General features: G+C 38.0%; 2 protein-coding genes and 1 long non-coding RNA gene across 12 annotated transcripts in view; 1 reads left to right on the forward strand and 2 right to left on the reverse strand.

Annotated features, from left to right (window-relative positions):
• LOC142520088 (vacuolar sorting protein 18-like) overlaps positions 1–9,054 on the forward strand; it is a 46,367-nt gene extending 37,313 nt beyond the window's left edge. For 2 of the 8 annotated variants that reach the window (XR_012813899.1, XR_012813900.1), the window contains 3 exons: positions 4,804–4,965; positions 5,471–5,613; positions 6,679–6,815. Coding sequence is in view for 4 of the 8 variants with exons in the window: in XM_075623057.1 (XP_075479172.1) it covers positions 4,497–4,554; positions 4,804–4,965; positions 5,471–5,494 (244 nt within the window). In the remaining 4 variants the exon portion in view is untranslated. The other 6 variants (XM_075623057.1, XM_075623058.1, XM_075623059.1 and 3 more) reach the window with 6 other exon arrangements.
• LOC142520090 (uncharacterized) overlaps positions 1–13,844 on the reverse strand; it is a 109,606-nt gene that overhangs the window by 18,455 nt on the left and 77,307 nt on the right. The window lies entirely within an intron of this gene.
• Positions 6,521–13,356, reverse strand: LOC142520087 (putative late blight resistance protein homolog R1B-12). 3 transcript variants are annotated; one of them, XR_012813897.1, is made up of 5 exons: positions 10,940–13,356; positions 8,943–9,166; positions 8,662–8,722; positions 7,182–8,258; positions 6,521–7,054 (listed from the first exon to the last, which is right to left on the reverse strand). XR_012813897.1 is itself a non-coding variant. In XM_075623055.1 (4 exons), exons 1-4 carry the CDS (start codon positions 12,669–12,671, stop codon positions 7,891–7,893), a joined length of 2,385 nt encoding a protein of 794 aa, XP_075479170.1. In that variant the 5' UTR covers positions 12,672–13,356; the 3' UTR covers positions 6,521–7,890. The 3 variants fall into 3 exon arrangements, 1 of the variants encoding a protein (XP_075479170.1); XR_012813898.1 differs by having other exon boundaries at positions 6,521–7,066; XM_075623055.1 differs by having other exon boundaries at positions 6,521–8,258.

Here is a 13,844-nt window from a genome sequence, read left to right on the forward strand (position 1 = left end):
GATAACCCCGTCAATTCCAACACCATAGATATCATATCAGAACTCATAATCACTATCGATATAACTCATAATTTCAACGATAATATAAATCTGATATCGATTCTCAATCAAATCGACTCCAAAATTCATAACAATTCCATAATCAGTCCGTTTCTTAATCTGACTTCGATTCTATGATGCCTAACATGTCAAGAACATCATATATGAATTCCATTCCATTCTGGCAATATCATAATTTCAAGACATATCAAAACGTAGCAAAACTTACGTCCAGTTGTAGCCTACGTCGATAGGAACACAGTACTGAAGTCGGATTTAAAATCAGACGGACGAATTTCTCACAAAAGGCGTAAGGATATTCTATCACTTTCCCTGACCCTTTTTCTCGGTTTTCTTGCCAAATTCTGAAAGGATTTCGTACGTTTTGTATATATATATCTATATACACATTCACGCATGTAAAGCAAATGGCTCATCCCACATGCAACATGTCTCGCGCATATGCGCGACCCTCCTCCGCGCATATGCGCGAGGCGATAAGCCCTGGCGCGTGTCTACACGGCATCTAGCGCATATGCGCGCCTCACCTCGGCGCATATGCGCGAGGTTCTCTGGACAAAGCATACTACAGCTCGCGCATATGCGCGTCATCACCCCGCGCATATGCGCGGGATCCTCTGCCCAACTCGCGCACAGCTCGCGCATCACGTCGCGCATGTGCGCGAGTGGCACCTCCCTCGCACCTAATTCGTGTCTTTTCTCGTCTGTCCCGGTCTGATCTGTTCCGTCTTTAATCACCTTTCACTTACCCATAATTCGTATTAATTATTGCCAAATCATTTCAGATTAATCTCAGATTACTGTAAATAAAATCTCGGGCCTTACATAAGGAGTGATTGAAACGTCCACTACTCGTTTTTCTTTAAAAAGTACTAGAATTTTTTATTATTATTTCGGCCGAACACATCCACACACATATATATATTTTTAAAATAACTTTGCACCATTTTAAAAATAAAACAACGAACTATATTTGAAAATCCAAAGGAAAATAATTCGAAACATAAAATCGTCAATCGTTTACCAAAAACCTAACTTAGCAATATTTCAAAAATAAACCTAACTCTAACATCCTCTCAAAACCACTCAAAAGCATCATAAAAATCTTTAACATATACTTAAATCATAAACTTAAAATAAATGCAAAAAACTAGCGTTGTTCCTCAGGTTGTGTGTACCTTCAGTCCAGTAAGATCAACCATCAAGTTCCTCAACAATATCATTATCATGCTCACCTGCATCGATATCTTGGTAACAAGTAATACATATACAATCACATGCAACAGTGAAAATAATTTGACTTGAAATAGCTTTTCATGAACATACATAATCATAAACATTTCATTTTCATCATATACGTATACGTTTTCCTTTTCGTTGAATTTAAATCGTTAATTGTGACTTCCGTATTAGCTGAAGGTCGATGGATCCATCTGCGTATAACCACAGTACTAGGCGGCGGGGACATCAGCGACACTCTCCTCCGTCAACTGAGCCTTGGCCTTACATATCATCATAATCATCGTATCATCATAATCATCGTATTAGTGACAATCACTTCACCTCCTTCAACTTTTCGTATTCTCAACACTTATAAAAATTCAAGCATATAATAATCAATTTTCTTTTAAACCAAGCATGCAACATATCTTTTAGCGTTAACGTTTCATCATAAAATTACATAAACATTTAAAATAAGCATATTATCATTATTTACAGCATTCAGGGCACTGCCAGGACGTCTACTATTTTTAGGTGTAAAACTAGAGTTAACGAAAGTAAGAAAAAGTCAAATGACTGTTTGACCCCTAGAATTAGAATTTCTCGATTTTGATTTTTTCTTACTTTCGTCAACTCTAGACCATTCCAAATAATTATTTAAGCTTAAAGTAAATTTCTTATATTTTTATTTAGTTTAAACTCGAGGCTTTTAATTTAATTCCTAATTATTAATTCGTAGAGCGTTTAATTCCCGAATTAATTCAAACTTTATTATTTAAATCCCAAATTTTAGACATAGACTTTTTATTGCCTAAATTACCCTTGTGAGCCATGAGCCACCCCCGTGGACCCCACGATTCAGCATGTAGCCATTAAACTTGATTTTCGAACCATGGCTTGAACCCGTCGAGCCATCGCTCAATATTATCGAACCACGCCCGAGCCACCTCGAGCCCAACCCTGACCAGCCCACCTAGGGACCCTACTGACCAGACCTGACCCACGGAGCCAGCCCCACTCACGCACGAACCCTGCACGTTGACCTGAGCTGCTCATGTGTGCTTCCTAGTCTTCCTAGGACTCCTAATCACCCTAGGACTCTTGGGTTTGTTTAACCACTGATCCCCTCTGATCCTCACCTTCCTTGGACCATGCTCAGACCCAACCGAACCCGGCCCAAGCCCCTGAACCACGCAGAGTGCCGCTGCAACATAAACGAACCCGTGCGTCTCCCATTGTACGCATATGAGTCCTACTTCGCGTGGGATCCTTTGCACCAGCCACCACCTAGCCTTAGCCTTCCTGACCCTCTCTGGATCATCCTGAGCCACCACCTAGACCACCTAGCCAGCGCCGAAACCCCTGCACGCGGCTGCATCCCTCGGGTTGCATGGGGAGAGTCCTATCTTGCATGGACTCTCCCCTAGCCGCTGCACGTGAGTCCTAGACACGCTAGGACTCTTCCTCTTGCCTATCCAAGTCCAGCCCGAGCCCTGGTCCACGAGCCCCTAAATCCTTTATCACCCATATGAAGTCCTAGGTTCTTGTCTATTCTTAGCCAATTTGTTGCCAGCCCTTAAACATGCATCTTATGGCCCTTAAACTCGTGGAAAAACGTCTCTCCATGATACTCTAACACGGCAGCCTCTTCATGAGATGATATTATAGGTTTTGGGTCATGAAATCATGAATTCTTAACATGTCAAGGCATAAAAACGAAAATGATCATAAGGTAAACATGCTGTTAGAATTGGAACTTGGACCTAACTCAACCCCAAGAGCTAGGTCATTTTTAAACCCCACGCTCCAGATGTTCACTCCTGGGCGTGAGAGGGGTGTGTTAATTGTCCCACATCGGTTGGATAAATGACCTTGGAGTTGTATATATGGGATTGGACAATCCTCCCCCCTTGAGCTAGCTTTTGGGGTTGAGTTAGGTCCAAGTGCCAATCTTAACATGGTATCAGAGCCCGGGTTCCACCGTTATGTGTTGGACTGCCTATAATTAGGCCACCCGTTCTGCCCATAATTGGGTCATTTGTAAACTCCACGCTCCAGATGTTCATTCCTGGGCGTGAGATGGGTGTGTTAATTGTCCCACATCGGTTGGATAAATAACCTGGGAGTTGTATATATGGGCTTAGGACAATCCTCCCTCCTTGAGCTAGCTTTTGGGGTTGAGTTAGGTCCAAGTTCCATTCTTAACATGGTATCAGAGCCCGGGTTCCACCGTTATGTGTTGGACTGCCTATAATTAGGCCACCCGTTCTGCCCATAATTGGGTCATTTGTAAACTCCACGCTCCAGATGTTCATTCTTGGGCGTGAGAGGGGTGTGTTAATTGTCCCACATCGGTAGGATAAATAACCTGGGAGTTGTATATATGGTCTTAGACAATCCTCCCCCCTTGAGCTAGCTTTTGGGGTTGAGTTAGGTCCAAGTTCTATTCTTAACACATGCTTTTCATGCAGATGTAATTCAAACACGTAATATGGTGTGATAGATGAGGAAAAGAATAATTATGGCGTGCCCGCACAAAAACAAGTTGACGATGCGAAGAACGACGACATAGAACTCCTAGGCTGAAATTCCTTTGAAAACCGTAGCTTGAAGTCTCCAAAATCTCGTGTGTGCTTGTGTTAAGGGGGAGGGGAGAGTCCTTGTAATTTTTTAGAGGAGTGGGCGTGAGTTGTGAGGAGTGGGGGAATGATTTGCTAGCCTTTTATTTTAGTTAAAACACCTAGTACAAGCTTAGGCCCATAACATGCTATACTAGGCCCATTAAGCCCATTTAGTAATATCTAAAACTTATTTAGGAAAGTTTGTGAAATTATTAGTCGAATTCTCAAAAAGTTCATAATTTCGTCGAAAATCAAATATCGATAAAAATTACTACTCGACGTGTAAAATTACCTCAAAACACCTCATTTTCCAAAAATATCAAATAGCGTCAACCTTATTTTAAATAATTAAAAACAATTATTTAATAAATATATTTTCCTGTTTTCAGCCATCGGTCTCCGTTTCTCGATCGCATCTCGAATAACCTTTAAAAATATATTTTTATGCATTCTAACAATAAACCTTATTTTTACCCATGTAATCTTGCATATCATAATTATTCATGCCATTAAAACCATTTAGTTAGTCATTTTCCATTTTTCATAGATTTAAATGCAGATGGATTACGTCATCTTATTTTTGGACTTTAGCAGTGATATTAGTGCACCTTCTCAAAGATATGCTATAATAAAGCGGAATGAGGAATGTGGGGTAATGATATCTTGATATTTGTGCTCCTGAACTTTTAGCAATCTTTATAAACAAGTCTAGGTTATCAGCATGACATCATATTGAAGGTATCCTCGGCAGTGGTTAACTCGCATGGCAATAATGGTGCAGACATGAACCTCTCATTTGTCCGTGTTACATCTTTTCATCTTGTTCATAAGTTTGTAAATTTTAAATAATTGTTCCCCATTCCAAGATACATATTTTCACTCTCATCCAGTGTTTTAACAGGTTTGCCAAAAGAAAATATTATATGCTTCTGGTGACTACCGGATGGCCGGGGCTTATACTTCAGTTGGATCAATGGAACCTTTTTATGTCTTTCCTTGTGGACATTCCTTTCATTCACATTGTTTGATTGCCCATGTCACTAAATCCACTACTGAAACTCAAGTAAGTTGAGGAATATGAAGGTCAATGCTTTTTCTGTAACTTTGTGTTTAAATAAATACCGTTGTTTTAAACCTTTATTTGGCATTTAGAACGATTACAAAATTTATTTAATTTTTTTGACCCGAGCTCCGCTATACTTTGAGTAACGAGATATTTTCATGCAAACTTATGTTGTACAAAGTAAAGTATGTAAGAAATCTAGAGTGAAATCTGAAATTATCTGGAATAGACATGTTGTGGGTATTGTTTATGAGAAAACATCTTATGCCAAGTGTTCTTTTGTTCTCATGGTCTGAGACTTTAGTTCAATATCTTCATTTGGTTTTTCGTGCAAGTCCAAATTTTGCTGTTTTATGGTTGATTCAACTGACAAATGGCCGTAGTGTAGTAGAGTGATCTTATTACAACTTTGTCTTCACAATCTTATTTATACAAATTGCCTTTTTTTCAAAGATTGGTGCTGTAATATTTTTATTTCAATGCCTTTGTTTCAATGGTTTTGCAGGCTGAATACATACAAGATTTGTAAAAGCTGTTGACTTTTCTGAGTGATGGACCTAGGAGGGAAACGAATGGCAGCTTGAAAGAAGAGGATCCCACAAATTTATATATATGAGACCAGGTGTCTTGTGATATTTGCTGGTCTTGGTAAATTCCCTTTTTTCTAGTCTACTTCATTTTTACATTCTTCATTTCATTTCTAATAGTTGATTTGATGAATTACGTAGAAACAAGTATATAAAATATTTCAAACAAGCAACTGTATGTGAGTCAAGTCTACGCGAATTTAGCCAGTTTGGGGTCGGAAAAGCTCGTTCTGTGACAAATTGTTCCAGACTGGTTAACGACGACTAGCAATGGTATCAACTCTTGATGTACCTGCAAGAAGTCCAAGCTTGAAATCACTTTCTTAAATTCTTGTTATGGTCATTTTTTTAGTTTAGCTACCGGTGGCGGTGGTGCGTGATTTATTGCCATGTCCAGTTTCTTCTCACTCAGAAGTATAATAACATTGAAACTGGTCGGAACTAGTGCATTCTAGTCTCGTAGATCGTAGCTTGATATATTCTCAAATAGTTGAAGTTAATGTTTTTAAACAAAAGTAGGCGTGAGAACTAAATTAGTTTCTGCTGGATTCTAGGAATAAGAGTTGGCCAAACAAAAGTTTAAGTTGTTATTAATCAACTCTAATCAAATTGTATGTTAACAATGATCAAGTAGAGTGACACACAAGACTAACTGTTTAGTGTAGAACTTTAAGCAATCAATAATTATATGAGCTGTATGGTATTTGAGAAGGTTTTAATCTTAATTTCTCATTGGTGTAATCCAACACATAAAATTGGTTTTCTAAGGGGTTTATAACTTAAATTAGTAGAGTATTGATTCATGTATAAATACATGTTCTCACTTCATTTTTTCATATTATACACCTTGCATGTATAATATAATAAATAATGCATGTATAATATAATAAAATAATGCATGTAATATATTTTTATTATTTAAATATGATTCTATAGAAAGTTTGAGAGATTTTGGGATGGACAAAGTATACTCCAAATATTTCTCCCTGGTCTCCACCGAAATATAGAATATATTCTGTTTTGAATGAGATAATAACGAAATAAAAGAAGCTTGATTTCACAGTACATGCTTCACATGACATATTCACCTCAAAAATAATTCCGGTTTCCCACTCCGTGTTTGCAGTTTAACCTGCTAATTCTAGCAATTATGCTATGAACTAAAGTAGAAGCCAGGATGTCTCCAAGTTGAACTTCCATGAAGGCTGTTGTGTCTGGTCATCTTAGGCACAATTGGCTAAAAATGTTAGCTACTTTACTGCCGTTCTTGTAAATGTGCGAGAGCATGATGGGAGGCCGGCCAAGTTCCCCCTCCGTAGATGCAGAAGATCCCATTTAATCGATGTAGCTTGTATGAGAACCAAAGATGCAAGGAATCAATTTCCACCCAGATTGAGAAAGTATTAAAATCCACATAAAATCGTAGCCCTTTCCTCATAGCAAGAAGCCTCGCAAAGATATTCGTGACTCATCCAATGACTTTACATGTTCATTTGGTTTGCCTAGTGAAAACACTGTTAGAAGAAGGCTGTATTTTTGAATGTGACATTCACTAAAGAATTTATGCAAATCTTAATTCTTATGTATGACGACAAGTGACAGAAGATTTTATTTCAAGTAGTAACCCACCTGTTAATGTTGATCTCTACGTTCTTCTATTCGTCAGTCTCCTTTATTTCCACTTTATGCTTCATGCCACGAGTAAAGAAGTTACGTTCAGAATGGACAACTTGAAAACAATCATTTCCCAAGCTCTGTTGCTTCTCCAGTATTAGCATTGCAGAATGCAACACAGAATATTTACAATCGTACAACTCAATCTTCTCCAGTGTCAGAATTTCACCCATCCCAGATGGGATCTCCTCCAATTCATAACAAGATTCGAGAATAAGGTGCTGAAGGCTTGGAAAGTTGTAACACTTGGCTTTCCAATGCATCAAGTCTAATACTTCAAGTACCAGTACTTTCAGTGGAGAAAACTCCCCCTCGTTCGGTTCCCACTCTGTTCCTAGGCAAGCATGATCAGTTAGTTTGAGAACTTCAAGATTGGGTAGTAAGCCAACTACTGTCAAAGCAAACCATGGAATTCCACATCCGCTCAAAGATAAAGTTTTTAGTGCACTGGGGAAAGCAAACTTGAGCTTTGGCAGCGAAATCAAGTCTGTGAACCATTTGATATTTGGAATTACACGGATCTTCAAAGTTTTGAGCTGACGTAGATATATAAGATTCTCAAATTGATAATACGACCACCCTTTTTCCCTGCAGCAGTGAGCGTCATATGAAACATCCAATTTCGTGATGTTGGGAATCCTTGTCAAAATTTCCTTACTAAACCTCAAATTCCATATCCCAGAAGACTATGGAGTTTCTCACGAGCTAAATACTTCCCATAAAAATTGAATATGGAAGAAAAGTCGAGAAAAACAAACTGCCCTGATTGTGGCATCTTACTGATTCCCATTGCCAAACTTTCATCCCAAGAATGTGCGTATTTATTCATGATCATAGTTTCTAGATTCAATAGCTTTGACATCGATCCAAGTACGTATTCTTGTCCTGTTGAGGCAGTGTTTGGAACTAAATGTTTCATTTGCTCATTTTGATTAACTAATCTAAGTCCTCCATCAGTTAAAAGCTTCACTTCGCTACTTGTTTGACCACTTCTGGAGAGGTGATTCCAGCGGGACTTGGCGTCTTTGAGATCTGTAACAAAATGAGATGCAGTTACGTTGATAACTTTCTTCAGGATGACCTACAATGTTTCTCTTAAAAAAAATTCCAAAAAACCATACTTTTGGATCAAAGAGGGATCAAGCTCATTAACGTATATGCCAATCAAATTTACTTGCCCAAATACCACAGAGGGCTGAAATGTTTTCCAGTTTAACCATTGAAGCTATATTTCAAGAATCACTAAAAATGACTTCCAAAAGATATAGCTAGTTGAGCTGGGTAGTACAACTAAAATATTTCACTCTAGTAGCCATTGTTTATAAGTTTTCACGATGGATTTGCTTGTCCAATTTAGTATTTCTCGAGTAGATAAAAAGGAATGAACCCTTTTGTGAGTTACATATATACAACACACACAAACACTTTTTAATACCTTTGCACAAAACATCCAGGCCATCGGGAGGGATTGAACCACACTGCACTAATCTACGGATCTGCAAAATATTTTCAGGAATGAGACCAATGTAAGTCATAAGAGTTTAGAATTTAATAACCACGTAGGATAACTTAATCTTATATAAGCCAAGTGACCAACCCATCAAAATTGATCCCTACATGTTTCAATCACCCAAACTCTTTATAATTTTGGAACGTGATGATTACAATAATATAACATCTGCATCTCTTATAGTTTACAGGTCAGTTATTTTTTACCACTGTATACATGCTGCGATCTGAGAAGCTCTTTTTGGAATGGACAACAACTTGGAAACCATCGTTACCATAGCTCTGCTGCAACTCTAGTATTTGCTGGGCTGAATTCAGGACAGAAGCTTTACACTCACGCAACTCAATCGTTGAAAGTGTCTGACTTTCTCCCATCACAGACGGTATCTCAACCAATTCATGGCATGAGTGAAGAATTGAGGCGTTGAAGGCTTGGTGTGGGGACCCGGGCTCTAACTCAATTGTCTCTGAGATTAATTGGATCTTTGTTAGAAAATGTGGGTCAAAATTTTGCTTTTGATACTAAAAACAATTGTATATAATTCATACAAAAGTAATATCTCTATTTCATTTCAACAAAAGTAAATACATGTCTTGTCCCATTTCATTTATACAAACTAGTGTTATTAACAAAGTACATATCACATGTAGAACATCTAGTTGTCTTCTACGCCCGAAATCTCCACGCTATCTCGATCTCTCAGTCTTTGTCTCGACCCTGATCCTGTCCCACCTGTTGTCATGCACACATACAGACACAACAACAGCCGGATACTCCGGTGAGAACAAATCCCAGTATAAAACATGTATACATGCATATCATGCGATATAAATCAGGAACATACTACCATGAACATAATCAATAGCAATACGTCCCATAGTCTATCAAACGTAATCAATATAAGGCAAGCAACTTAATTCAAACTCATATCTTTGACTCGACTCGTATCTAAGTCTAGGGATCCCGGTGTGAATAAGACGCAACAGGTCTCCCACCTACTCTCCCAATCGGGGTGGCGGTACGTTTTATTCCTAGACTTCGGCCCTGTCTGTATCGAATATCTACAATCGGAGTCGATCTTCTCCTATGCTTCAATACCACCGAACGTCTAGAAACTTGGCATATCTGCCAATGACACTCCTATCTCAGTACATATATATAAATCAATATAGAGTACAACCATATCAAGGTATAGAACTGTATGTGGTTTGTGGAAAACTCAAACCGACTCTGATTCGAGTTATATTCCCCAATCAAACATTGAATTATACCTTTCGTTGTTCAATCTTTGTCGATGTCGAAGTCTTGACGTCGAAGCTTGTCGAGATCGATCCGAAATAACATATTCAATAGATACAAGATCAACATTCAGCTCAAACCAATACCTGTACGTGTCAATATTCAATCTCGGTACATTTCAACGGCATAACGGCGTAATCTCTCAATACCGATCAATTCAAACATCAATAATCAATAACCATAACTCATAATTCTCATCCTAACAAAATCTACTATGCTGAAATCTGCATATACCCAAGTCAAGACATGCTGGAACATGAAAAAGATCGCATATCATATCCGTTCTTCAATCCGGTTACGAATATCATTTCACAATAATCATAAGAACACACAATAGTAATCAAAATCTGATTTCTCCAACATGTCAACCTCAAAACCTGCTGAAAGACAATAATACTTACATCCTTTCGAAGCTAATGATACGAGGAGCACAAATATGAACTCGGATCGAAAATCGGATGGTTAGATTCTTCACAATCAAATGTCTAAGATGGAATGAAGTTTGGAGGAATTTCTGAATTTGCTCTCGGTCCTTTTGCTGCTGAAATGCAGGAATGAAGACACTTCACATATATATCTTGCATGCAAGGGCAAATGGCTTATTCTTTGTTCAACACGTCGCACCGCGGGTGCACTCGCTCTGCACCGCGGGTGCACTGAGCATACTGGATCACATCCAACAATTCAGAAGACACGATCGCGGGTGCGCTGCATTTTGTACCGCGGGTGCACGGACCTTACTGCCCCAACACCGCGGGTGCGGTTGTGTTTATGGCGCGGGTGCAGTGTCTCTTTGCCACCAAAACTCGAATTGCAACGTCGCCTCTCCATGTCTGTTCTTCCATTCCCTTATTCATAATATGAGATAACTCAAAAGTATCAACTAAAATCTCGGGCATTACACTTGGAAAGTAGTTATAATCAATTTTCCAGTGCATCAAGTCTAACCCTTCAAGCACCAACAGTTTTAGTTGAGAAAACTCTCTTTCACTTGGTTTCCACTCTGTTCCTAGGCAAGCATGATTTTTCAGCTTTAGAACTTTAAGATTCGGCAATGAACCAATAATTGCCAGATCATGCCAAGGAATTCCACAACCACTTAAAGTTAACGTTTCAAGTGTTGAAGGGAAATCAAACTTAAACATTGTGGGTGAAACTAAGCTAACACGGATCTTCAAATCTTTGAGTTGATGTAGATTGACAAGATTCTCAAGTTGATAGTATGAGGTTGCTTTTTCTGTACAGTTGAGACTATCGTAAGAAATAACCAATTTCTTTATGTTTGGAATTCTTTGCAACATTTCTTTTGTGAATCTCAAATTCCATATCCCTGAAAGACTCTGGAGGTCTTCAAGAATTAAAAGTTGCCCATGAAAATCAAAATTGGCAGCAATAGGATCGATCAAATAAGCTTCTACAAACTGGATATGCCTTAAATGTGCCATCTTCCAGATTTCCAGCGGTAAATAAATTTCACCATTGCGACGAAAATATTGATTAATAATCAAAGTTTGGAGATTCCATAGCTTTGATATTGTTCCAGGTATGTACCCTTCACACGTCAAAGCAATATACCGAATATTCTGAAGTTCCAAAACTTCATACGGAAATCGAAGAAACTCGACTTCAATAGCATCTAACACTCTAAGTAGTTTGAATTTCAGGAAAACACTTGAGGGAAAACGGTATGGTCCAATACATACAAGTGAGCGAGAAAATGAAATAGATGGCAATGAGTAAAAAGGAAAGCAACGATACTTGAATGCTTCAATTGGATGAATACTTAAATGTCGTTCACTTTGTGAACCTCCAGGAAATAGGCTGGCATACCATTTTGATACCTGTAGAAAATTTTCATATTTTGCTTCTTTTACACAGAAAGCAAGCAAGAGGTCATGCATCCTGCATGTTTTGATTCTTCCTTCAGAGTTCTTCTTAGATATTAAAATAAGATTTCGATCGACGAGTTCTTCCAGATACTTCTCTGCTGTCTCTTCGGCAGTTTGAAACTGAACATGTTTCAGAAAACCCACAGCAACCCATAACTTAACGAGTTTGGAAACAGAGATCTCATAATCTTCCGGAAAAACTCCTAGGTATAGGAAACATGCCTTCAAATGTTGAGGCAAGTAGTTATAACTCAACTTTAGTATCTCTAAGAAATTATCATCACTTGAAGACACAAATGAAGTGACATTTGCTGCAACAGCATGCCATGCCTCATGTGTCATGTTTATCTTGGAGAGTAATCCACCAATCACCACAATTGAGAGTGGAAGTCCATGACACTTTTGTGCAATCTTCTTCCCAATATCTTGTAAATTATGAGGACACGGTTTTGTCCCAAAAATCTTAGCACGGAGTAGAGTCCAACTTTCATCATCACTTAAGAGTGACATACGATGAAGATGGTCAGAATAGCCCGTATAAGCACCCACATCAACAAGCTGAGTCGTCAATACGATTCGGCTTCCCATATCATCATCCGGAAACACCATCTTCATTTCATCCCAAGCAGCAGTATCCCAAATATCATCTATAACAAGTAGATACCTCCGACCCTTTAAGTTCTTGTACACATGAAGTTTTAGTTGATCATCACTCTCTCGACGAGTCTCATCAGTTAATTTTTCCATAGAATCTAGAACACTTAACAGGAAGTCTCGTACGCAATACGATTGAGATACAGTGGCCAATGCACGGATGTCGAAGTGATATACACAACAGAGGGGTCAGTGTAAACACAGTTTGCTAGAGTAGTCTTGCCGATTCCTCCCATTCCAACAACGGAGATGACTTTCAGTTTAGATTTATATGCATTCAAAACCTGTTCCTTGATTTGCATCAAGTGATTGTCGAATTCAAACACTACGGTATTTCTAATTCTGGAACCAATCATACCATATTATGATAAACCTGAACGAAAAGAATTCCGAGATTGAAAATCATCCCTCCAAGAAAATTTCTCAAACACCTCTGCCTCATGCTGAGTTATGGAATCACTTTCTCGTTTCAAGTTCAATCCCAGTTGCTCCTTAATCTGTGCCACCAGTACCACTACAGAATCAATTTTTTCGGTTGCGAGCTTAACAAGAAGACATCTGAGGGCCATACCCTTCTCAAAATGGTGCTCAGACTTGTCGTTTTCCAAAGCAGCAGCAACCAGCGGCAGAAGATAATTTGCTGCATTAACCTCGAATGATGAAAAACTCCCCCTGGTAAATAGATTGGTTGAATAAAGATCAACGAAATCTTGCGCTTGATATGCTTCATCTCTTATTCGTCTTTCCAAACAAGCGATCATTTCATGGCTTTCGGGGCCTCTCCAACACATATCCTCCGAAAATATTACAAAATACTCTGTTTCTTTTTTTTTATTTTCAAAAACACACACATAAAATTATATAATTACATAATGTATTATATAACCGAACTTAATTAATTCGATAAACATAATACAATAAAACATGTATTAAACTCAATTTATTTAAAATAATACATTTTTTTTGACACGACAAACATAAACGACAAGATACAACATTCATAATATAAACATAAAATATAAATCACGACAAACATAAACGACAAGATACAACATTCATAATATAAACATAAAATATAAATCACGACAAACATAAACGACACATATGGTTTAAAGAACAACAAATAAATTGACCATTAAAAATACTAATATTCCGAAATACTATACTCCTCCCACAAATGGTCAATAATAAAGTAATTAAAATAAATTAACTAAGTATAAAAATTATTTAACATTAAAATTAATTAAATAAATAATTTGAAATATG

This window comes from Primulina tabacum, chromosome 12 (assembly GCF_025594145.1).
Source record: "Primulina tabacum isolate GXHZ01 chromosome 12, ASM2559414v2, whole genome shotgun sequence".
NCBI classification, from domain to species: Eukaryota; Viridiplantae; Streptophyta; class Magnoliopsida; order Lamiales; family Gesneriaceae; genus Primulina; species Primulina tabacum.

Excerpts from the sequence above, each read along its gene's own strand:
- LOC142520087 (XM_075623055.1), bottom strand. The coding sequence starts at position 12,671 with ATGGAAAAATTAACTGATGAGACTCGTCGAGAGAGTGATGATCAACTA. Across the intron at positions 8,723-8,942 it reads ATCGCAGCATGTATACAGTG|ATCCGTAGATTAGTGCAGTG; the intron begins GTAAAAAATAAC and ends AATATTTTGCAG. Across the intron at positions 8,259-8,661 it reads CCTGGATGTTTTGTGCAAAG|ATCTCAAAGACGCCAAGTCC; the intron begins GTATTAAAAAGT and ends ATTTTGTTACAG.